The 23814-nt window shown below is 34.6% G+C and overlaps 1 protein-coding gene across 4 annotated transcripts in view; it reads left to right on the plus strand.

The window, feature by feature from the left end:
- LOC109383461 (uncharacterized) overlaps positions 1-23370 on the plus strand; it is a 27878-nt gene extending 4508 nt beyond the window's left edge. For 2 of the 4 annotated variants that reach the window (XM_019643922.1, XM_019643921.1), the window contains exons 2-7: positions 5689-5827; positions 8423-8516; positions 12910-13028; positions 15263-15405; positions 17961-18158; positions 23165-23370. In XM_019643922.1, the coding sequence (XP_019499467.1) occupies positions 5689-5827; positions 8423-8516; positions 12910-13028; positions 15263-15405; positions 17961-18158; positions 23165-23276 (805 nt within the window). In that variant the 3' untranslated portion in view covers positions 23277-23370. Of the gene's footprint in view, positions 1-5688; positions 5828-8422; positions 8517-12909; positions 13029-15262; positions 15406-17960; positions 18159-21946; positions 22009-23164 lie in introns of all 4 variants that reach the window. The other 2 variants (XM_019643923.1, XM_019643924.1) reach the window with 2 other exon arrangements.
- The last annotated feature ends 444 nt before the right edge of the window (positions 23371-23814 follow it).

Raw genomic sequence — 23814 nt, forward strand, 5'->3', positions numbered from 1 at the left:
CCAAAGCAATTCTATTATACAAGTTCTATTTTTATTAGCAAACTGAAACAGTGTCTAGATATTATGTTGATTTTAATGTTAAAAATTGTATCATAATTTGTAGAAATGGATTTGTGAAACAATAGTTTTTAAATAGGTAGAAGTTCTATAAAGAATTACAAACTTTATTTTGCCCGGCTTATTTGTGAGGCCTGTATAAAATGACCTTTATGGTCACTATTTTTTTAAAGTAGTGAATCTTCATAAAATTAGTTTAGAGAGTGTGTGAAAAGTGATGCCCAGGCTACAAGTTTAAGTTTAATCTTGAAGTCTGAAGGGGGAGGGAAGGAAGGGAGGAAGGGAGGAAGGAAGGGAGGGAGGATGAAAGGAAGGAAGGATGGAAGGAAAAGTTTTCTTAGTGCCAGTATTTTTGTTCAACACATTTCTGTCTACCAAGAAACAAGCGTCTTATTCACACCATCTTTCTAATATACAGTCCATTTTATCTGGGATTTGATGGTTTTATCTCCGTTCACAGGCTCTACCTCCATCCCATATTCCCCTTCAGTGCCTATATTCTTCTTCTCTCTTGTGGTGTTGTACATGGTTGGATTTTCAAAGCTGTGACAACACAGGGAGTAGCAAAACATTCCTCAAGTGTTGAAAAAAAATTCTAAGTAGCAGCTATATATGTGGTTACTAGTTGCAAAAACTAAATATGATTTGTAGAAGGAGCATAGCAGCCTCTCAGTCTCTGCATCTTCATTGTTTCTGATATTTGAATATATCTTTTGTTTCAATAAATGCTACAAATAAATAAATAAATAAATAAATAAATAAATAAATGCTACAAACTTACTAATAGTTATTGACGTCTGCAAGTTTTCCTTCTGGAGAACTTTTACAGGTGCTTGTTCTTTGACTTTTGTTGTACCTTAATTTGGGTGTCTATTTGTGTTTATAGGAATGTGCATGGGGCTGGTGCCACAGAGACATGCAAAATTTATAAGAATACAAATTGGGTCACATAAAATTAAACTGTGACTCCTTCAGATAGAAGAAAAAAAATAACAAGTTTAGTTGTGTGTTTTTCAAAATTATAATATTATTATATAAGTTTAGAATTGACAATCTAATTTAAGACTTATCTGCTAAAATCCTAGGCTTTGGGGACTGAAACATTTTTGGAATACCTGTAAAACATAGTTTTTCAGACTAGCTCATTGCTATATAATTATTTACTCACTTTTTGGTTTAATTTCAGGTTCTTAATTGGAAGCCATTAGAAATTCAAACATAACAACATTCAAATTTAAAAACCGGGTATACCCAATTTGCCATTTAAGAAATTATTAAATTATAATATCAAATTCCTTCCTTGACATTATAAGAATTATTTTCAGAGGACTCTCTATTATCTCATTACCATTTTTAGCATGCAGATAACATAATCATCACTTATTTTATAAATGAATAAAATACAGGCATAGAGAGGACAGGAATTTATATTTAAAAAATAAAAAGAATGGTCAAAGAAATCAAAGAAACTGATTTACTATTTTCTTTCATCCAAATTTAATGCTCTAAAGTCCACAGTAATTTTCTTCTAGCCCCTACCTCAGACGTGCCTGATTTTAGCAAGATTCCACAAGATTTGAGAACCTAGCTGTATTTGGGGAAAGAGAGGGAGTTTGAGGGTTTGGGAAAAATTTGATAACTGAAAAATAAGATTGAGATATATATTTCCTTCCTTCCTAAAAAAAAAGCTCTCATGATACAGCACTAACTATAAGTGGAACATTTAGAAATTGAGTCATATGCAATATTGTGACAATATTGTGACAATCCTAAGTGACTGAAAGGGGCCCACTGGCCCTCTAGATGGTGTTTGCCTAACATTGCCTCCTTTAACTCAAGAGTTCAGCTGCACCTCAAAAACTAGGCCATCTGTCACTCCCTCCTTCACTCACCTTACAAAGTTACATAATCACCAACTTGACATTTTAATTAAACAGATAGCACCTGTGGCAGCTGGCAATTTATGAGGCTTATAAATTCGTGATTGTAAAGGACATTGCAATCTTCTGATGAAAGGTGCTCATGAATTGATGAGTTATATTATTGTTGTTTATCATCCAGCAGTCTCAGCTCACCTCATTCCTTCTTGTTGGCCATTCTACACTTTTTAAAACCAGGAATAGATGGCCAATTCAGATAGCGTTACCTACTTTAAAGACACTATAAATCACTGCTGATGAATGTCATGCAATTTTAGCTGCGGTATCTTCTCCATGGCAGCTTTATATTAGAGCATTAATAATATTAATTCCTCTTTCATAAGGGTTTAGATTTGCAATTTATGATAACTGTTTGTTCACTGCAGGCAGAAAGATTAAAAATGGGTAAACCAATATACCAACTAAACTGCATGTGTCTACTTTTATATTCTTTCAGGAAGGGAAAGTAAAACAGGGTTTGAAAAACAGCTTGATGTTTATCTGTAATGGTGTTCTCGTAGGTTCTACTACCGAAGGCTTAACTTTTGTTTTCAGTAAATAGTAACTGCTTGGATTTATGTGTTCTATAAACTAGTGCAATTATTTATATGTACTTAAGCAGAGCAATCAGAACAAGAAAAATTAATATTATTGATTTTCCTCAATAACTGCACACTAATTACGACACAGCTTTACAGTTATTTAAAGAATCACAGTAGCTTATCTGAATCTTATTTGAATCCTAGTAGTTAAAAATACTTGGTCATTTACTTGTGTGACTTGGGCAAGTTACTCAACCTCTCTGTGCCTCAGTTTCCTCATCTGCAAAATCAAAACAATTATATTACTCACTTCATTAGGTGATTTCAGTGCTTAAATGAGTTAACCCATGTAAAGCTCTTCTAAAGTGCCTAGCACATAGAAAGTTATAAAAAAATGTTAACAATAAAATTATAGTAGTAACAGTAACTGTCATTGCAATAGTGTTACAAAATGAAAACAAAACAGAAAAATACTGTCACTCAGGTAGAGTCCACAGCTTCATCTGACTATCAAAGATTAAGAAGTGCAGCATCTTGCCCAAGGACACAGGAGTAACTATTCCTCAGATTCACAGGATTCACAGATCTTGCAATTTTGACTTCACTTATGTGTGCATTAAGGCAGTTACAGATGGAGTAGGAGTTTGGGTTAGTTATATAACCTGGAAGATGTCCTATTTTTCTTTTCTTTTTTTAAACTAAAAGATCAAAAAGTATCTCTTTTTGTTGAGATTTAAAAGAAAAGAAAAAAAAAGCAGGCCAAGAAAATTTCCATGTGGGATTTGTGATAGAAGTAATAACAGAACAAAGGCTGTGAGCATCCCCAAATTTTCACCACAGCATCCCAGCACACTGCCCTTCACCACTACATTCTGGCATGGCGCCCGGAAGAAATATGAGAATGTGAGGGGAGAAAACCAGATTGGAGGGCCTACAGAGAGATTTCACACTGGAAGACGAGTCCTCTACAGATAAGAATCTTCTCAGGTAGCTTGTCTTCAGTTGAAAGTCATGGCCAATCCCCAATCATTCTGAAAAGAGAGAGACAGAGACAGAGATGGAGACAGAGATAGAGACAGAGAGATCGTGGGGATGTTAGTTGCCTGTTGTGTTAGCAAATTTTTAATTACCTTCTGTTATTAATAATGTCTAGTAGTAATCAGGATAATGGCATAAAGAGTTCTTATAGTTTAAACTAAAAAATTATCTAATGTAAACTAAGATGGTAAGGTAATTTTCAATTACTTTTAAACTTAATTTCACCTTGAAGCTGTTCTGTTTAGTCTTAATAGCACTATGAAAGGAAAGCACGGTAAACCCCAACCAGATAGATCTCTTTTATCAAATATTTCAATTGTGTGAATTTATTATTCCCCCTGTGCCCTCCCTTGGGGAGATTATATAAGCAAAATAAAACCATTTCTCACACTTCAGATTAAAAAACAAGAGAAGGGGGAGACTTCCAGGTTTTTCTATTAACTGAGTCTCTGACTGTGTAACCATCACTGACTGGAGTTTAGAATCACCAAACACCAGTCACTGAAGAAAGATTCACCCACGTTCATTCCCTATTTTTCTCATTTCATTTTGGTATAAAATTGCGCGAGCTGCCGACGGCCGGCTGGATGACAATGGACTTGGAGCTGAGCTAGCTGCACCCTCTACAACTAAGATTGAAGGACAACAACTTGGCTGTTCCCCTTCCCCAATTCCCCAGTAAAATCTTTTTAAAAAAAATTGATGAACCAAATGAACCAAAAAAGTCAGTTTCATTTGCCATTTATCCCTGATATATTATTTTATCTTCCTCCAATTCTGTCTCCCTGATTGTTGGCCAAAACCCCAATTATAGATGGCGGGATTTACCTGCTTTAAGAAAATAAATCTTGCACAATTTAATATTGTTCTTCTAATGTTCGTTAATTTGTTTCTATGGCAAGATACTCTTTCATAATTCCAAGAAACAATAGCTAAACTATTAAAGAATTGCTCAAATGAAAGAAGATATGAGAGGCATACACTTTTCTGACTTTTTCACGTAAGACCAAATTCTTTATTTTTTATTTAATGGCAGATGGAGGAATAATTTTCTCCATGATAATAGGCATACATTTTTTGTTTTAATGTCATGGTAATGCTATTTTTAGAATATGATGTAATGGCGATGCTCTTTTACTGCACCAGCTCAGCTAATAAATGAAAAATGAAAGACATTTCTGTATTATAGAAATGTTCATGAAGGCAACCTCAATATACAAAAGATGTGTAGTTTTTTTGTAAACAAAATTGCTACAGGGGCAGAATAACTATGGCATAAAATATAGAATGCTGCCTCTTAAGATTCATGGAGCCTGAAAAATGATCAAGAGTAATGAGAGGCAAGAAATAGAAATATGATTTCCAGTGTTACTTAACATGAAAGGGTATATTTAGATATTATTTTTAAATTGGCTTACAAATATACGGCACCAATTGCACTGCTGGGGAGAAAGGGAAAAGTGTAAGAATAACAATGAATATTAAACCAGAGAATTAGCATAGGAGAGCAGGAAAGACATATCTCAGCGGGATAAAAGTGGGACTTCAGAGGGAAGTGGATTGTTGTTAAGTGAAATGGTTGAGCAGTATTTCAAAGTGAGTAAAAATGATTGAAAAACCTGATTTTTAAAATTTCTTTTCCACCAATTTAAGGAACTATAAGAGGTTTTGGGGGAAACCTCAGGGAAATCCGAAGGCCCAGATCAATGGGAAAAACAAAAGGGTGTTTACAGAGGTCAGTTTATGCCACATCTGCAGTGGTAGTTCCACTAGGAATGATATTCCAATATGAGGGCTCACCTCCTCGTTCATGTCTTATAAAGGAGTGTGTGTATGTGTGTGTACCAATAGATTTACTTTTCTAAGAAATGCAGTCAGTGTAGACAGACACCCTTAACTTTGGGGACAATTTATCTTAAGTGACTGTTAGCCATAAAAATGTGCTTAGGACTATGATAAGATGTAAAAGTCGTCCTAAGATCTAGGTAAATTCCTAGGGTATCATTTATTTCTGCTCTAAATGGGAAAGCCGGCACTTAAAATTTATTGTTATTGTTGTTTTATACAAAGGTGTTTATATTTAAAGACTTTAAAAGAGATATACAACACTTTAAGCATTTTCTTTCCCTCAGCTCCTCAGATCTAAACACAAACAGCCAGAAGATTTATCCATCTAACTCATCGTTCGGCTCAGATCTGAGTGAGACACACACATGGTCGGCTCTGTCGAGAGCATTTCATCCACGGTCAGATTCTGGAATATCATCCCAGGTGAATACTTTGAATTAGCCCTTTACCTAATGATAAATTTATATGACATACTTTATCATATATTGAACATGTTTTCATAAGTGTATACGCTTCTTAAACCTACCCTTGCAATTGGGGGAAAAATGAAAGGTTGACACTCTCAGTCCCAACTCAGAGGAGAAATGGACAGAAGCTAGGGTAGAGGAAGATAAAGAGGTGAGTGGAAAAGGTAATGACCACAAAAACAAAATGACCTCCCTTTCTTTCTCCCACTGAGTTCAAATTCTGTCTCTAGTCTAAGATATATGTTTTTTTTCTTCCTGGAATGTCCTTTGTTAACAACGTAAGATTTTCTCCTTCCAAACTCACCATTTCCAAGGCTTTTTCTCTAACCCATCTAAGTGGAATCATATGGGCTTTTTCCTTCTTTCTTTTATCTATAATTTTTCCACTTATCCCACTGGATCAAGATGAGTTATATATATATGTCTGACTCCCAAATTATAGAAAATGAGTTTTTCAAGCACAAATGCCACATTTTATTTAACTCTGTATCCCTAGTGCCTGACAAAGTGCCTGAAAAGTACAATATATATTTTTGAATAAATGAATCAAATGAAGCATACTCATTCAAAAATATTTATTATACCAATGGATCAGTCAATTGGCTTATCAGAATTAAAAAAGGAAAAAGAACAGTGTAAGGCACAAATATTCACTATTCCTTTAAGAAACAACAGTCATACAAGTGTTACACATTGACAACCTTACATGGATGTAAACAAAGAAAAGCAGTGGCATATGTTCCTAAAATGTCAGAAATCCAAAAATCATACACATAATTCCTTTAAAAAACAAATAAAGAGGTTTTTGCACAAAATTAGATGTCAGTTGAGAAGTGGAAACATTCTTCTCAAATATAGCTTTAGCCTAGATTCTTTTTATTCCTAGCAAGAGCCTCAAGAAAAAGCACAAAAAGGCAATGGAGTGTGGCAACTCCTGGGAATTTAACTTCTAAAAGTTCCTTATTCTGTGATAGAAGCAAGAAAAAAAATTCCAAAAGCACATAAGAGCTTGGGAAAGAAGCTTCCGTAAACATGTAAACTGAGCAACCAAGAATAAGCCAGGAACTACATTCCTCAATACTCTAAAATGTATTCGTGCTTTTTCATTTTTTAAAGACTCGTTTAAAGAATGAGTAAATTCCTTGAAAGCATGTTAGCAAATCATCAGGATATCTCAAAGTGTTGCTCAAGCATTAACATTTTAGTATTACTGGTAATAAGGTAGAGAGCTATTATTACTAGTTCTATTTTTTTTTAAGTGAAGATATTCAGATATTTACTGGGACAACCATGGTCATTCAGTGAATAAGCAATTAAAATGAAAGATCAAAGCTAAATGATCATTTAAAAGCCACCTCTTGCCAATTTATTTTAAGGCAGCTTTGTCCCAATTCTGCTTCACACGCTGTACAGTCCCACATGCTGCTCCAAGAATAAAAGGTTCTATATTTTAAAAGTTCAGGGGAACCCTTTGTAGTAGGGACTCACAATATATATTAGAACATTAAAGGCTCTGAGAAGTCTGATAATAAAGAGTGATGCATAACCTGGTTTAATCCAGGGCCTCATAAGCTTATTTAATAGTGGAAATGTTTTTTATGTTGTTAGTCACTCAGATTTACAGCTCAAGCAAAGCATAAGCTCTGTGAAATGCTCTGTGAGATGGATGAGGTTGTTCCAAATACTTTAATGACGTTTCTTTAAATCAAATATTCCAGGTTGGTTTGTCTATGTGTATGACACTGGATAACAGAAGAATGAATCCATGGTGTATGTACTTCATATAATATTATTTTCCTAGTAATATGCCTTTTTGCTTGTGTTAGCCTTGACGCTATCATAAGCTATATAAGATAATAAGAATTTTGATTGACTGCAATCTCAGTGATAGTAAACAACATAAACTTGCCCAAAATGTGACCTTGGCACATATTTTTGTCAGTAATACATATACTATCTGGAACAAAGAAGATGACCAGACCTGAAATATTTGATTCAGTACTGGCTACACATTTAAGAGCAATATCAATAAATTTCAACTCTTCTCAAGGAGAACCACATGTTCTTCCTGGATATGTAATAATTTACAAACCGTGATCTGTGAGTAATAATTGAATGACTTAGGAAAAAGATAGCTGTTATTAAACACTTAAAATAGTAGTCACACATGGAGGGATTCTTTGAGGCCCATAGAATGAGGAGCCCTAACAATTAGAACTCTTCTAAAATAGGATAAGATTCCTCATGAGCTAGTCAGTAAATATTGAAGGATGATGTATCAGAGGTGGTGTAAAGTGGATTCATGAATGGGTACATATATTTATATCTGCTATCATTTACCATCAAACATAAGTCATTTGCAGGCAACAGAGATGCAAAGTTGAAAAAGAATACATAATTTAGATTGCACTAAAATGATTTCTATGAGCACACTATTAGATACTTGGATAACTTGCCTGAATATTTGGCACAGATTTGCATCACTTTTACACATAAAATTAAATGAAATATATTCTGCCAGGTGATATTTCTCTTCTTCCTTATTTTAAAGCTTCCATCAGATCGTTTTAAGTACCTCACTTGGCAAACGGTAGAACAACATGACATTCAAGGAAGTCAACTGCATTGTCCAAGAGTAAGAGAAGGTAAAAGAACAAATGTATGTATTCTCTGTGTACGAGCTCTGAGTAGATTTTTTTTTCAGATTAAAAGACATTACTTGAAATAAAAAAGATATTACTTGGAGGTAGAAAATTTTCCTTTTTCAAGATCATGGTATTGTTAATATAGTGAAGCCACCTTTAAAAACGTATTGTGATACCTGATTATAAAAATAATAAATGTTCAATACTAAATATTGGAAAATATATTAAGAAGAACATGTAATGCAACCATCTAGAAATAGTCATTGTGACTTTTATTTCCATTTAGTCTTTCTTTGAAAAGCATATACGTACATCCTTTTTTACAAAATTATATAAACTATTTTGTTTCTTGAATTTTTCCACTTATCTTGATATTGTGAGCATTTCTTCCATGTTATTAAAAATTACCCAAAACATGTTTATTAAAGGTTGCATACATTTCCATCATATGGATATTAAACTGATTTAACCAGGATCTTTTTGAAAATTTAGTTTATTTACTATATTTCATGAGTATGGATAACACTGACACTTCAATGGATGACTTTAACCTGGTTTAATTCTACACTGTTTCTTTGAAAAAGCATCAAAAGAGAATAAATAAACCAGGTCGTCTCATTTTATGTTTTCACTAAACATTTTAAATTTGGTAGAATAACCAATGTTTTACTATTCCTTTTTCATCCTATCAGATTTTATATGAAAATTTCTGTGACAGTATGAAGAATTATAATCTGCAGCCCCTGATATACATAACTTGATTAACATAGGAAGATTACAGTTTGGTTTCTATAAGTAGCTTTCAACAGATTATAAATTATGTAAGAACAGGGACCATGTATTTCCCAAGTCTCTTTTGCATCCTCCATAAGCTGATGAAATAATATTAGACATTATTCCTATACAGTGATTATTCAGTCTTTATAAAACATCAAATACCTTGGTTATCTTCCATCTGTATTTGCAGGTTGGCAGTTACATTGCACAATCACAATATCGATTTAGAAAAAGTTGCTTTAGATACATTCATCTTCCCATTTCCTCCTCTCACCTGCATCGCTTTACTTACACAATGCCTTTCTTCTTTCACTCAAACTTATTAATAGTCGACAAAAGAAGGAGGCTAAATAGCATGATTTTCTGAAACTGAGTAAAAAACATTCTTATATTTAACTCTGTCAGTTCTATTTGCAGCTAAGCACTGACTCCTATTTTTTAAAATAATAGTACATAGTCCAACTAGAAGTAAATTAGATTTGTGCTTTGGGGGCCTTAGAATATTTTTCAAGGAGCAAGAAATTATGAGGAATTAGGAAGAAATGAGACCAGAGGAAGTGGACGCAGTGTGTCACATATGTAAGAAATTCATCGGCAAAAGGAAAAGAGGGCTACATCCAGGGCTAAAGTGGGCTAAGTTCAGTTGGCTCTTAAACAATAGAATGTGGATAAATTACCTGAAGGGGTGTAAAATTCAGGTTCCCAGGCCCTAATCACCCCCAAATCTGATGTAGTTAATATGGAGTGGGGCCTCATTATATGCCTTTGTAAGAATTATCACAGGAAATTCTGTTGCAGATTATCTGAGGGCCATACAATGAGACACACTGGATTAGGAGGTATGGGGCAAGGCAGGGAAGGAAGAAATTTGAATAGAAAGTAAAAAGATTGATTGCTAAAGTAAGGGTGCTGGCGTTTATGTGTGTGTGTGGGAGGTAGTTGATGATTGCAGCAGCCACAATGAGGAAAAAAGAAATTGTATGCTGAGCACAGGTGGAGAGTGAAGTTTAGAAAGAACTACAGAACTGAAGAAATTGGAAGGGATGACCGGATGATAAAATGTAGGAGAAGTAAACTGAAAATGTGTAAAGAGAGTCCAGTGGCCTCCCCGCTTCCCTGATTTAAGCAGCCAGGTCATGTGCTGAGGTCATCCCTCAGCAAAACCAATCCCATCTAATGACCACGGTGGCCATTCATGCAAAGGACATCATCTCTGTGCAGAGATAAGGCACATTTTCCTGCCATAGATCATGAACAACACACAATCTCTTGCCTAGTGTGAATGGAGTATGATCTAGGGGATAGAAAATATTGGAGAAGCCCATCCCCTCAAACCATGAAGAAAATAGATATCTCTTGTTTGTTGCTGTTAACTGTGTTTAAGTTATTTTGTGTGTGTGAGATGGAGAACAAATGATTTTCAAAGCATCCTGATAAGGATTACCCTCCTTCTACCCTCCTGAAACACCCATCAAAACTATTTCAGTGGGTCTCGACTGCCCCATTGTACATCCAGGAAGAGTTCCTAAGAAAAGGAAGGTTATCTGGTGTGTGATAAACAGCAATTTCCCGACTTTGATCCCCAGATCAAGACTGACAACTCCTCCCAATTAAATGAAGCAAAAGAGCGAATTTTTGGTGGAGTTCCTTTAGAGAATAAATGCTTTCTATTTGAAAATCCCTCAGCCAATTAATTCAGTCACTGTTGTTCTGAGTTATAGATCCACTGAGGGGACCAAGAACAATCTCAGAGATAGCAGGGGAAGGCCAACATCCCTGGGCTGTCAGATACTCCAAACTGTAGTTCTCAGCTGCTAAGATATATCCTCGGTTACTAACAAAGTCTCAGAAAAAAAGAAAAGAAACAATCCAATTTAACACATTTCTTTACAGTAGATGTGACTTTTGGCCTCCAACTTCAAAGAAATCTTGGAAAGCTGCTTTAAAAAAATAATTGAAAGAGCAGATCAATAGAAGTCAAACGAACAGTATAGGACAGAGTTTAATAAACTCTGGGGTATCTATTGCACAAGGAAAGTTATCAAATTGGGGATGGGTATTAAAGACCATTGAGCCCAAGTTCTCCCCAGTCAATTAGGTGATTGTTCCAGTTTTTCCAGTTCTATGACTTTTAACTCCAATCATCCTGATCAATGAAGAAGAGAGTTTCCTAACACAAGAACATTTTATTTGTAAATCGGTTGGGATACTGCCGCCTTCAGAGTTAGGTTATTTCCTGAGTGTCAATAGTTTATTATGAGAGAAATGCCTGAAAGAGAAGTTTATACCTTGGTTTCCACCTGCATGCAGTGAAAGAACTGATGTTTGTGCCAAAAATAATGAAATATGGGAGTCTTTCTCCTATTGCCTTCCAGAAATCCTTCACAAATGGACTCCCTGTCTCCCACCAGAGCCCAGACAAACCTGCCACAAAAACAAAGTTTGTTCCTGATGCCTTCAGTATCCTCTTTCTGTGTTCTTGTCACCCTTGAAATGAGAGGAATCACCAATTTTTGAAAAATAGAGTGCTGGAAGTGTGTGAAAATGGTACCAGATATGACTCATGGTTAATACAATGTTAGAGTTGGGAGGGAATTGAAATCATTTAATTGAGGATTGCTGTTGACATCATAGCAGAGTGCAGTTTGTCTGGGATAGCACAGTAGAGTGTAGGGGTTATGGCAATAAGAAAGCATACGTTGGTCTACGATAGTATTTTGGTTTTAAAAAAAGTACTAGATATCAGTATTTTTATACAGCATTATGAACTTCAAACAAGCATATTTTCTCACCCAATTCAGCTCGCGTTGGGCCCTTGATTCCAGTTTTTCCTGTATTTTTGCAGGCATGGAAAACTGAAGCTCAGAAAATTAAAATTAGTCATCTGGAGTTGCACAATTACCTAGCAACCAACTCCAGACTGGAAATAGGATATCCTTTCCCTAACCCTGGAAGTTGTGTGCAAACCTGATTTGGAGAACAATAAGGTTAGAAAGAGTGGGAAATGAGTTTGGATATGAGGGTTAGGATAAGATTGTGGGAAACCTTGCTTGACAAGCCAGTATGGTCCACCTTTATTTGGTATGCAGTAAGGAATTTCCGAAATGTTTTGAACATGTAAATCCTATGGTAAAAGCTGTGTTTTAGTAAGGCTGGATGGCAAGTTGCATCATTTATTTTGAGGGAGAGAAGATTGCAAACAAAAAGATCCAAGAGAAAGCAGTTACAGTTCAGGTAGGAAAACAATGAGGGTCTGGACATTGAAAAGGAAGGGACAGATTCTCAAGGGAAAAACTGATAGGACCAGGTGGCTAATTAAATTGAGAGACACAAGGGAGGGAATGTCAGCAGTGACTTCACATCCTCAAACAGAAAATTATATGAAGATTAAAGCCACTACATTGGTGATTTTTCTCACTTGCCTGTGCTAGAAATAATTTAGGTAGGGTTAAAAGTTAACTCTTTGTTACTGCTCACACTGTTTGCTGACAAATCATGTCTCCTCAATCCTGATATCGAATAGAAGTTTAAAACAATGAGTCAAATACCAAATGAAGCTGTCTGTCCTTTTGCCCTAAACCTACTTCCAAGATCTCACTGTGTGACTTTGGCCCAGGACCCTCTGCAGAAGAGTTGCTCTTCAGACAGGAGGAAGGTGCTCTGCCTCCACAGAAAAAAGTCCTTGAAAAAAACAAATGGGAAACATGGCTACAAGAAAACTGGGAAGACTGCAAGGTGAGAGCTTAAAAAACAGAAAAAAGTCTATTTCCATCATTGATTAAATTATGACACTTTTTAAAGGTCAATTACAAGGATAAATATCAAAACTTTAAGCATCTCTTCAGAGATTTCTTTAAAACTGGTGGTATTTGGGCTTCTCCATCTCTTTTTGCAAATCCCTTCTTCATCGTGACGTGTTACTTATTTTCCAACCTTTATTTTATTCAGATATTGCTGAACTTTGGAAAAGTGTGAAATAGTTGAGAATAAAATTGTTCTTTTTTTTTAAGTCAATTTTTGGATAATAATCTTTATCCATGAATTTATGGTGCAGTCTAGAGTTCTTTGAACAATGCATTAAGCCTGAAGTTCTGATCAGCCAAGGCAGCCAGCCTGGTCTTAACAGAGCTATGCTGGAACAAATCAAACTTTTCACCAATGAAGGCGATGAGCTGTGATTTCTTGGTGCTGAAATGACCCAGGTGACTGAGCCACTAGCATTGAAATAAACCTGCAATTAGTCAGCCTGCTCACTACAAAGCTGTGGTGCTACAATTACTCTAACTTCTAACTCCTGTTGGATCAAGTTGTATTTAGGCAGAGAACTGAAGATGACCCAGGAAGAATAAGCTTGGTAGCTTAAAGAGTCAATCAACTTCTTCCAAAAAAAGTGGTGTGCCGATATATTTGTTTTTTGAAGTGATCAGATTGTTCATACAGATTTTGGAAATGAGCCTGAGTTTAAAACCTGCTTGTTGGGGTTTCTTGATGCCTCTTTTTCTTCATAGGTTGATCTTGAATGTCAGAGAATTATAGAATTAGGGGGCAGGAATGAGTTTCAGAGAGGTTTTGGTCTAAACTCCTTCCTTTCCAAAGAGGAAAGGGAAGTTCAGAAAGAGAAATGATTTGCCTGAGGTCACACAACTTGTTAGTGAAAGATATGAAAATAGAATATTGTTTGTTTCCCTGCACAGTGCTTTATTTTTTTAAAATTAATTTAAAATTATCCTTACGTAATGCATGCATGCATTCTACTCTTAAGAAATTAAGGAATGCACCTATTTATTTAAAACTTTGACCTCTACTCCCAGGATTCTCTTTAGAGGTAATCATTTCAGGGTGTGTGTATATATATATATATATATATATATATATATATATATATATATTCACTCTTCATAGCTGCCATTGAAACCATGGATTTATTGTAAAGGCCAATGGAGGTTTGCTAATAAATTATCACAGAAAATTTAATTGGCCTTGAGATAACTATACTTTAAGAAGATGGCTAAATAAACTCTTAAACTATCACAGAAAACTTAGTGGAAAATCATGGTAAAAAATAGCCTCTCTGAGGAGGTGACATTTAATATAGAAATGATAGATATAATTTTGTATCATTTCTTACATTTTTATTTCAAAATTAAATCATTTTATACTTTTGGAACATGGAACTTAAAGTATCAAATTTTATGATGTTTAATGTCTAAAAATACCAAGACCTTAGTGATCTTTTTAAAGACAGAGATTTCTGTATTTCTTTAAAGATAATAAATATTTTGCTTCAAATTTTTAAAAAAAGGATGGTCATTTTGTTTAATAATTTTTTTATTGACAGAAATTGATGGTAAAATTGTGGAAATAAAAGGTTAAGTTGACTTTCGGGAACAGACTTTTCAAGAGCAATGTTACTACTGAGAGTGGTTTTAATTTCCTTTACATCAAAGTTGTCTGATGTTAAAAGTAAAAGTAAAATATCCAGTATCTTTGAAATATGCCAAGTGATTTTTAAATATGTGTCCCTAGATGCTTTGAAACAAAACCATAGTTTTCATCTTTTGAATGATGATATTTTACTCTGAAATTTTTATAAATGTGCTCTTTGAGTATCTCCAAGGAGTCTAAAGATAACTAACCATTTAAATCAGTGATTTCCAAACAAAGCTTTATCCCTACCACTCTCCACCCCTCAAGAATTTCAGAATCTGTTTGAGGACCCTGCCTTTTCTCTGACCCCTAACCTTGAATGTAATTTTAATCAGGATTCAGTAAGGATCTTCACCCTCACTATCTTGGGAATCCCTGCAACAAAATTGTGAGTGTTTGGAAGTGTGAGTCTCTTAAAGGACAAAAAAAAATACAAAAAAGGCAGGGTGGGGGGATCGGTGAAAATCACTGATTTAAATAACATATACAATACTATTTTGAAAAGTTGACAACTTGCTTTTTCTTTGTGTTTTCCCCTTCAGAATCTGAACCTTTCCTTTCAGGATCTGGGGGACCCTTATCAAGTTGCAAATTTTAACAGGATTCTTAGAAGACTAATTCGAGTTGAAACCCTCTGGTTAGTGGATAATTCACTGGTGGATTTAAGTGCCATAAGATTGCCAAGGTACCTGCTCTCTAGCATGTCCACTTACTAAGTTAAAATCCTCTCTTTGCTATTTGGGGATATGTGACCACTGTATGTACCTATTATGGCTGACCTCATACGGTTAGGTCTTAGAGGTGGGAGTGCTAAATGATGCCTGGGCAAGGCAAGAAGGGAAATTTACATATCAAACTGTCACACGAGAGGGAAAAATATCTATTGTTTTCCAAAATAATATTATTATTATCAATTTGTAGGGGAGTAATTTGTAATAATAGGATCATATTTGCAGAAAACCTTGCCATGTTCCTTGCATTGTAAACTAGAAATGCAATATTATAATTAATATAATATAATATAATATAATATAATAATAATATTGACAAAAGTCTTGGCTTCAAGGTCACATTCTAATGGAGGGGTGTGGTTGCCAATCAGAACAGAGACATAAACAAACAAAATATACAAATTACATAGACTCCTTGGTCTTCCAAGGATCCCAAGCTCCTGATGTTAAACATAATCTACCTCATTGTTCAGGATTGCTTGAGAGCCTTTTGTGTAAAGAGCTGCTATCTGCTTCACCAGGCAGAAGGGGTTGGTGGAGTGAACCTTGCTAGAAGACAAAGGGGCACACAGAGTTTCACAGGAGAGAATTACGAGGTGAAGGAAATCAAGCAGCCACAGAAGGAAGAGTAAATCCTTGGACAGGTTAAGATACATCTCTGAGCCTGGGCTGACACAGAGGAAGTTTCAGAATATGCAATGTGTCTGGGTATCTTTGGTCATTTTCAAAGCCCCTTCAAAATTTTAGACAGACTTACATAGCATTTTATTTTACTTATGATATTTTTAAATAACACATTTAAAAATACCCCAATAAAAATTTTCAAGAGAAATCTAAAACTGCTGTCATAATTTTTAAATTATAGCATTTTTTGATGTTGATTTATTCAGTCTTTATTCCCAAGTTTTCTTCTAAGGATACGATAGTATGCATTAGTTATATTTTTAATACACATTTAAATAAACATACACAGAAAAAAATTCAACATAGCATGCTTTAGAAGCACTGAGCTAGAAGATAATTTACTTGAAGTATCTGATCCATATCAATAAACTCCCAAATCTTATCTATCTTATACAAAGAGAGAGCGGGAGAGAAACACAATCATTTAAGACTTGACCTAGTTTCAGTGTTCTCTAGATATATTCTTTTGACCTTCCTTTCTTTAGAAATAAGAAATATAAAATTACATAATTGCAATTCAAACTTTATAACTGCTAAATCAATTTATCAAGGGAGAAAAAGAAATTGATGCATGTATCATCATAGCCTCCTTGCCTTCTGTGCCAGGGGAAAACCACACTCGGTTTGCCATGCTTCTCCCTTTATATTATGTTACTGATTTGGGATCTGTGATGGGGTGAATCTGAGGGGCTGAGAGGGTGCCAGGATATACAGTGAAACTGAGAGAATGACTGGTAGATGAGAGAAGAACAGATTTCAGAGAAGAATGAGAGGATGGCAGTTAAACAAGAACTATTTGGGCTGAGTTTTCAATTAGAAATCATCCTAGCACGAAAGTGCTGTTGAAGATTATGTAACCTGGAAAAAAGTAAAAACCAAAAGTTATCAAAGGTATGATAGGGACTGTGTAAAATATCCATATGGAGAGGGAATGGAAGAAACAAGGAAAATGAAAATAATAGATGTGAAACAGTTATAATAAAAACTGGGTGGGTTCAAACAGAATTTGTTTGTCTAATGCCATTGTGTGTGCCCATCCCCTCTCTGTTTAGCACCATCTTTTATTAGCAATAATTATTTATCAATTGTCTTTGTGGGGTACAAGGCTCATAAAAAGTAACTTGTGTTCCTCTCTGGATATATTAAATTTCAATTTATACATAAAGGATTTTTTTCTTAAGGCAAGTTGTCAGTGATAGATTTTGAATTATTTTCTCTATTTACACAGTCTTAAACAATTATCTGTCAGAAGCATTATCTGTCAGGAAAATGTATACAACCTAAACGCCTAACACACGTTTCTTTTCCTAATTAGGAATATCTTTTAGTTTTCTTTTATACAAAAAGGCTTTTTTTCTGCTCCAAAATGCTTTTATCTCAATATAGAATTTTAGTACAAAAAGTAGAAAGAATGAAAACTAACTATAATATCACTACTTAAAGGCAATCCTCATCACAATTTACTATGCATCTTTGTGTGAACTTTTTATAGCTGAGATTATATGCAGCCATTTACTCTTTCATTAACGACATATTGAGGACCCAACGTGGGCCAAATACTGTGTCAAGTACTGAGTGTGTACGTAAGAAGAGAAAACAGATTCCTACCCTCAGCAAGCTTACAGTCTTATATATTCTGTTTATTTCCTCTTAATATTTTAATATACATATTTATCTTTTTTTATAAACCACATTTGAAGAAGTCATCACTGACACTCCTTTGAGGAGTTATGGTCTAGGTGAGGCATACTAGTCCTATGCAAGATTTGGTAGTTAACCACCCTCTTTAGGAGACAAATGACAAGCTGTTATATTTTGTATCCAGCTGCAGAGTTTTAAATATGAACAAAAACCATCTTACATCTTTCAAACAATTGCCAAAGATACCTCAGATACAGCATTTATCCTTGGCTGAAAACCACATTGAGACTCTGACTGGGCTCTCCAGTTTACGGTGCACTCCACTAGAATCCCTTATGCTCAAGAGGAACCCTTGTGAATTTCACCAAAGTTACCGGAAACGGTAAGGCATAAGTGCCTTGTCAGCTTTTGTACTTCATTGAATATTATACTTTTAACAGTTGTTCTCTTAAATGCACTCAGCAATTTTTTATCATATCTACTGTTATACATGTTGAGTGTTTCATGCTTCTAATCTCACCTAAAGAACTTTGAACTGATTTTTTTTGTCTTTTTATTTTTTTAAATTTTGATATTAATAGCAATTTATTTATTTACTTATTTTTATTAAATTTATTGGGGTGACATTGGTTAGTAAAATTATATAGGTTTCAAGTGTACAATTCTATAATACATCATGTATATATTGCATTGTGTGCTCACCTCCCAAAGTTAAATTTTCTTCTATCACCATGTGTTTGAGCCCCTTTACCCTCTTCTACCTCCCCTGACTCCTTACCCTCACTAAACTATTATCTGTGTCTATGAGTTTTTGTTTGTTTGTTTATTTGTTTTTTTCATTCATTTGTTGGTTTCAGTTTTATGTCCTACATATGAGTGAAATCATATGGTTCTCAACTTTTCTGTCTGATTTATTTCACTTAGTATGATAATCTCAAGATTTATTCATGTTGTTGCAAATGACAGTATTTCATCTTTTCTTATGGCTGAGTAATATCCCATTGTGTATATGTACCACACCTTCTTTATTCAATCATCTATCGAACACTTTGGTTGTTTCCATGTCTTGGCCACTGTGAACAATGCTGCAATGAACATAGTGGTACATGCATCTTTATGGATAAATGTTTTCCGATTTTTGGTGTGGATACACAGAAGAAGGTTTGCTGAGTCACATAGTAATTCTATTCTTAATTTTTTGAGGAACCTCCCTATTGTTTTCCAAGTGGCGGTACCAGTTCACGTTCCCACCAGCAGTGTATGAAGGCTCCTTTTTCTCCACAGCCTCTCTAACACCTGTTATTACTTCTCTTGTTGATGAAAACCTTTCTAACAGGTGTGAGGTGGTAGCTCATTGTGGTTTTGATTTGTATTTTCCTAATAGCTAGTAAAGTTGAGCATTTTTTCATATATCTGTTGGCCATTTGTATGTCTTCTTGGAAGAAGTATCGTCAGGTCCTCTGCCCATTTTTTAATTGGATTGTTTATTTTGTTGTTGAGTTGTATGAGTTCTTTACATATTTTGGATATTAGCCCCTTATCAGAGGCATTGTTTGCAAATATCTTCTCCCATTCAGTTGTTTGCCTCTTTATTTTGTTGATAGTTTCTTTTGCTGTACAGAAGCTTTTTAGTTTGATATAGTCCCATTCATTTATTTTAGCTTTTACTTCCCTTGCCTTTTAGGTCAAACTCATAAAATCCTCTTTGAATCCAAGGTCCGTGAGTTTAGTACCTATGCTTTCTTCTATGTAGTTTATTGTTTCAGGTCTTATGTTTAGGTCTTTGATCCATTTTGAGTTAATTTTGGTATATGGTAACAGATAACAGTCTAGTTTTATTCTTTTGCATGTGGCTTTCCAATTTTCCTAGCACCATTTATTAAAGAAGCTTTCTTTTCTCCATTGTATGTTTTTGGCTCCTTTGTTGAAAATTATCAATTATCTGCCCATATTTATGTAGGTTTATTTCTGGAATCTCAATTCTATTCTATTGGTCTATGTGTCTGCTTTTCTGCCAATACGATGGGTTTTTTGTTTGTTTGTTTATTTGTTTTATTGTCACTTTGTAGTATAAATTGAAGTGAGGGAGTATAATACATCCAGCCTTATTCTTTTTTATCAGGATTGCTTTGGCTATTTGGGTTCTTTTGCAGTTCTATACAAATCTGATGATTTTTGTTCTATTTCTTTAGAAAATGACATTTGGATTTTGATGGGATTGCATTAAATCTGTATATTGCTTTGGGTAATACGGCCATTTTAACTATGTTGATGCTTCCAATCCATGAACACGGAATGTCTTTTCATTTCTTTGTGTCTTCTTCAATTTCTTTTAATAATGTCTTATAGTTTTCAGTGTATAGGTCCTTTACATCCTTTGTTAAGTTTATTCCTAGGTATTTTATTCTTTTTGTTGCAATTGCAAAAGGGTTGGTTTTTTTTATTTCTTTTTATGAAATTTCATTCTCAGCATACAGGGCCACAATGGATTTTTGTACATTGATTTTAATACACTCTTCTCTTGGTTAAATTATGATTGCTGTACACATTTTAGGCTCCTCCTGCAATGTGACTTTACATACACAAAGATGTTTCATTTTAGATGTTCAAATCCTATGCATTTTCTTTCATAATGTTTAATAGATATTATATCTTTTAAAATATTTCTAAATATAAATTCCTATCAAAGTCCATGTGACAATCTCATAAACTGTTTATTCTCTGGTTTCATTTTCACCCCTTTGGGCCATAGGGCACCATTAACTGCACACAAAGAAGTAATTGATTCAATCCACTCTAGTGGTTCAAAGAGCTTGAAAACCTGCCAAAAATAAACCATTCTTATTCCTTTGTCACTATTGGGAACATTTCTAATGATGATAATGGACTCTAAACAATCGTGGAGTGTACACCAAGTAATTTTCCCACCTATTTATCTCCAGCTAATTCCCGGCACCATTATTAGTGTACTTACAGGAATTAAAAGGGTATAAACAAGCAAGTGAGTTCTTGAACCTGTATTTGCCCCCATGTGACCACAAGTCTTCTCATCTCTCAGTTTGAATCCATCATACAAAGGTTTAGATCATCACTTAGTTCCATTCCTGTTCTATAATAATAGTCCTTGATCTACATCCAATTTCAATAGCAGACAAAGTTCTCACTTCCTTCCTTTCTCACACTGCCATTTTTCCAGGACGGCAACTATACTCCAGAGGCCTGTGTAATATTTGACTCCTCAACCCCTGATGTACAGTGAAAAATTGTCAAAATAAAAATTCTAATCTCTGTTGTTACTACATAAATCTCATTACTTCAGTTGTCTCCCTTATGACTAGAGTCTGACAGCAAAATTTCATGTCCTGTGATAATGAATGCTCAAATTGCTCTTACATAAGTGAAAACTAACAGCACATTTGCTTTAATATTTAACTGTAATAATGTTTTGAAGTTGAAAATTATATTTCCTAAAGTCAGAGGAGGTTTAGCTGGACATTTTAGCATCATTCATAAAAAGCACATTTCTCGTCATGAAGATAATTTATTATTATTACACGTCAGTTTTGTTAATTTATATGTGAGATTTTGTAAAACAGTTTAGTCCCAACTCAGTCACTTGCCTCTCTTCAAAGAATGCCTTACAATAATAGTATTAAGATTAATTGTCTGAAATCTGATATGCCCTGAGGTATTACAATAAATCTGTCTTCAAAATTCATAATGTGGTATGGAGTTATGTGGGGATGAAGGATATAATGAGGTTCTTCTATTTTTCTAGTATTAAGTCTATTGGACTGAGTCCAAGGTAGATATATACTGATATTGAAACTATAAAAAAGCCAAGTTGTATTGATGTAGGTAGTACAGGGTTACTTTAAACAGAAAGTTGTAGCCACTTTGAATTATGAGAAAAGGATTTTTAAGTATCCACTCCTGCTGAGGAACCAAATGAAGTCCCATGTTCACCCAAATTTGGGTTTAATTACCCAGCCAAAAATCCTTATGTTGAGAATTATAACAGCGTCCATTTTGTCACTGAGTATCTTTGTGTCAAGGATTTGGGCCAGATCTTCAATGACCCTTTACATTATGATCAGAATTAAGTATAAGCTTTTCTTGATCATTGTCACCTAGAATTGTGACTATCTTCCCCTCCCTCCTTTGTTTCAGATCCTCCTGTAAGAAGACAGCACAGTACAAAAGAGAAAGGACTTAATAATAGAGCTAATAGTGTACGTGTCAGTAGGTAGAGGGCAGCCCCACTCCTCAAATACCCATAAGCAAACTCTTCTACCACTCTTCAGAAGTCAATGTTGTCTTAGTTTACTATAGTTGGACTTTCTAAAAACAAGTAGTAGTTCCTGCCAGCTAAGTCTAAACACTGGAGCCAGAAGACTGAGATTTTAATCTTTGCCCTGTCACCTACAGGCTTTATAATCTTGGATAAATTACTTAATATGAGGGATAAAAACCAACCTGCCAGAGTTGTTGTGAGGATAACATGAGATAATGTGCAGAAGGTATTTGGCGCTAAAAGAATCATGCGCCTATGGGATTACTCAAGGAGATCAGCACCATCATTAGCTGAGCTTGGCAAGTCTACTAAGAGGGTTCAGTATCTTTCATCTTGGGAAAGTCCCAGTGCCATACATTTCCTCTGGCCTGAGCCCCCAGAATTCCCAGACCCAGAAAAGCTGACCACCTGAAACAGAATGTTGCTTTATAACACTGCTAGCTATATGACTGCTGTTTAACAGGATTGATGTGAAGGACCCCTTCCTGAACCCAGAAGTAACTGTCTAAATTTGAAATGTGAGCTTCAAAATGTTCTTTGTCGACGGAAAATAACTCAGCAGAGTGTTATTTCCCATCTTCTCTCTTATACTTCTCACTCAGAATTCTTCCTTAACTATAACTAAACAACATGGGCTTGTTTTATTTTTTTTTATTTTTAAAATTTCTAACTTTATAACATGCTCATATATCATGATCTACTTCTTTCCCTCATGGCTAGTTGGCTAATTTCACTCATTAATTTTTTTTCCTTTATAAGACTTTGTAAAAACTGGAATGAAGTTCTCTTATAAAAACAGATTGTATGCAGTTCAACTTCTCTGATCAATGTTTAACAAATCTACTGAACTATCTATTGTAGTAGCCCCTGAGAGGGCAAGCCACTGCAGGGTCATCAGCACAATGAACATGAATAATCAGTATTTTATTGTAACCCCATTGCAAAGATAAACAAAACAGAATAAAGAGATAGCCACTCTTCTCTCTTATAACAATAGGCAAAGACTGCTTATTTATAAAGGGAGTAAGTGAAATACAATGTTTTTGTTCAATAGTTACTGTTTTCTTCTTTCTTTTTTTTAACTTTTGCTTTAGAGTGTTCTCCTGTTTGCCAAACTTAAAAATGCTGGATGGGATCCTGAAGCTACCAGAAGATTCTTCACCACCAGAAACCAATATTTTTTCAAAAATATGTATTGTATCCTAATGCAATTTGAATAGAAAGAAAGCAATCACCATTGTCTCTTCAAAGCTAATAAGTATAGGAAATGCATGACTAAATATTGCTGTTTATTGTATGTATAATATATATTGCTTTCCTTTAAACCAGTGATCTCCACTTTTTAAATAATTCTATACCCATCAATAAATAAATTTTGAGTACATACATAAAATTATTAATTTTCATTTTTTATATACAATAATAGAAATTGTATACTTAAAATACTAGATAAATATATAATATATATTTTAAAACATTAAAAAGTAAAGATCTTTAAATGATGGGGTAAAAATTGAACATGAGTAAGAGTGCTAAGGCTTCCTCCACGCTCCACAGACTCATACGGTTCACCCACGGCGCTAACAGCCCTCTTCTTTGTGAGTACTGCTTTAAATATCTGAACCCATCAAAAGGAAAAGAGACAATCAGAAATTCCTTGTGTTACTTTAAGCCACATAGTTTGGATCCTTCATTTTAAACGTTCTTTCTTTAACTAGTGACTTTCACATAATATCGTAGAAAT

The sequence above is a fragment of the Hipposideros armiger genome, unplaced genomic scaffold (genome assembly GCF_001890085.2).
Source record: "Hipposideros armiger isolate ML-2016 unplaced genomic scaffold, ASM189008v1 scaffold_83, whole genome shotgun sequence".
In the NCBI taxonomy this organism is placed as follows: domain Eukaryota; kingdom Metazoa; phylum Chordata; class Mammalia; order Chiroptera; family Hipposideridae; genus Hipposideros; species Hipposideros armiger.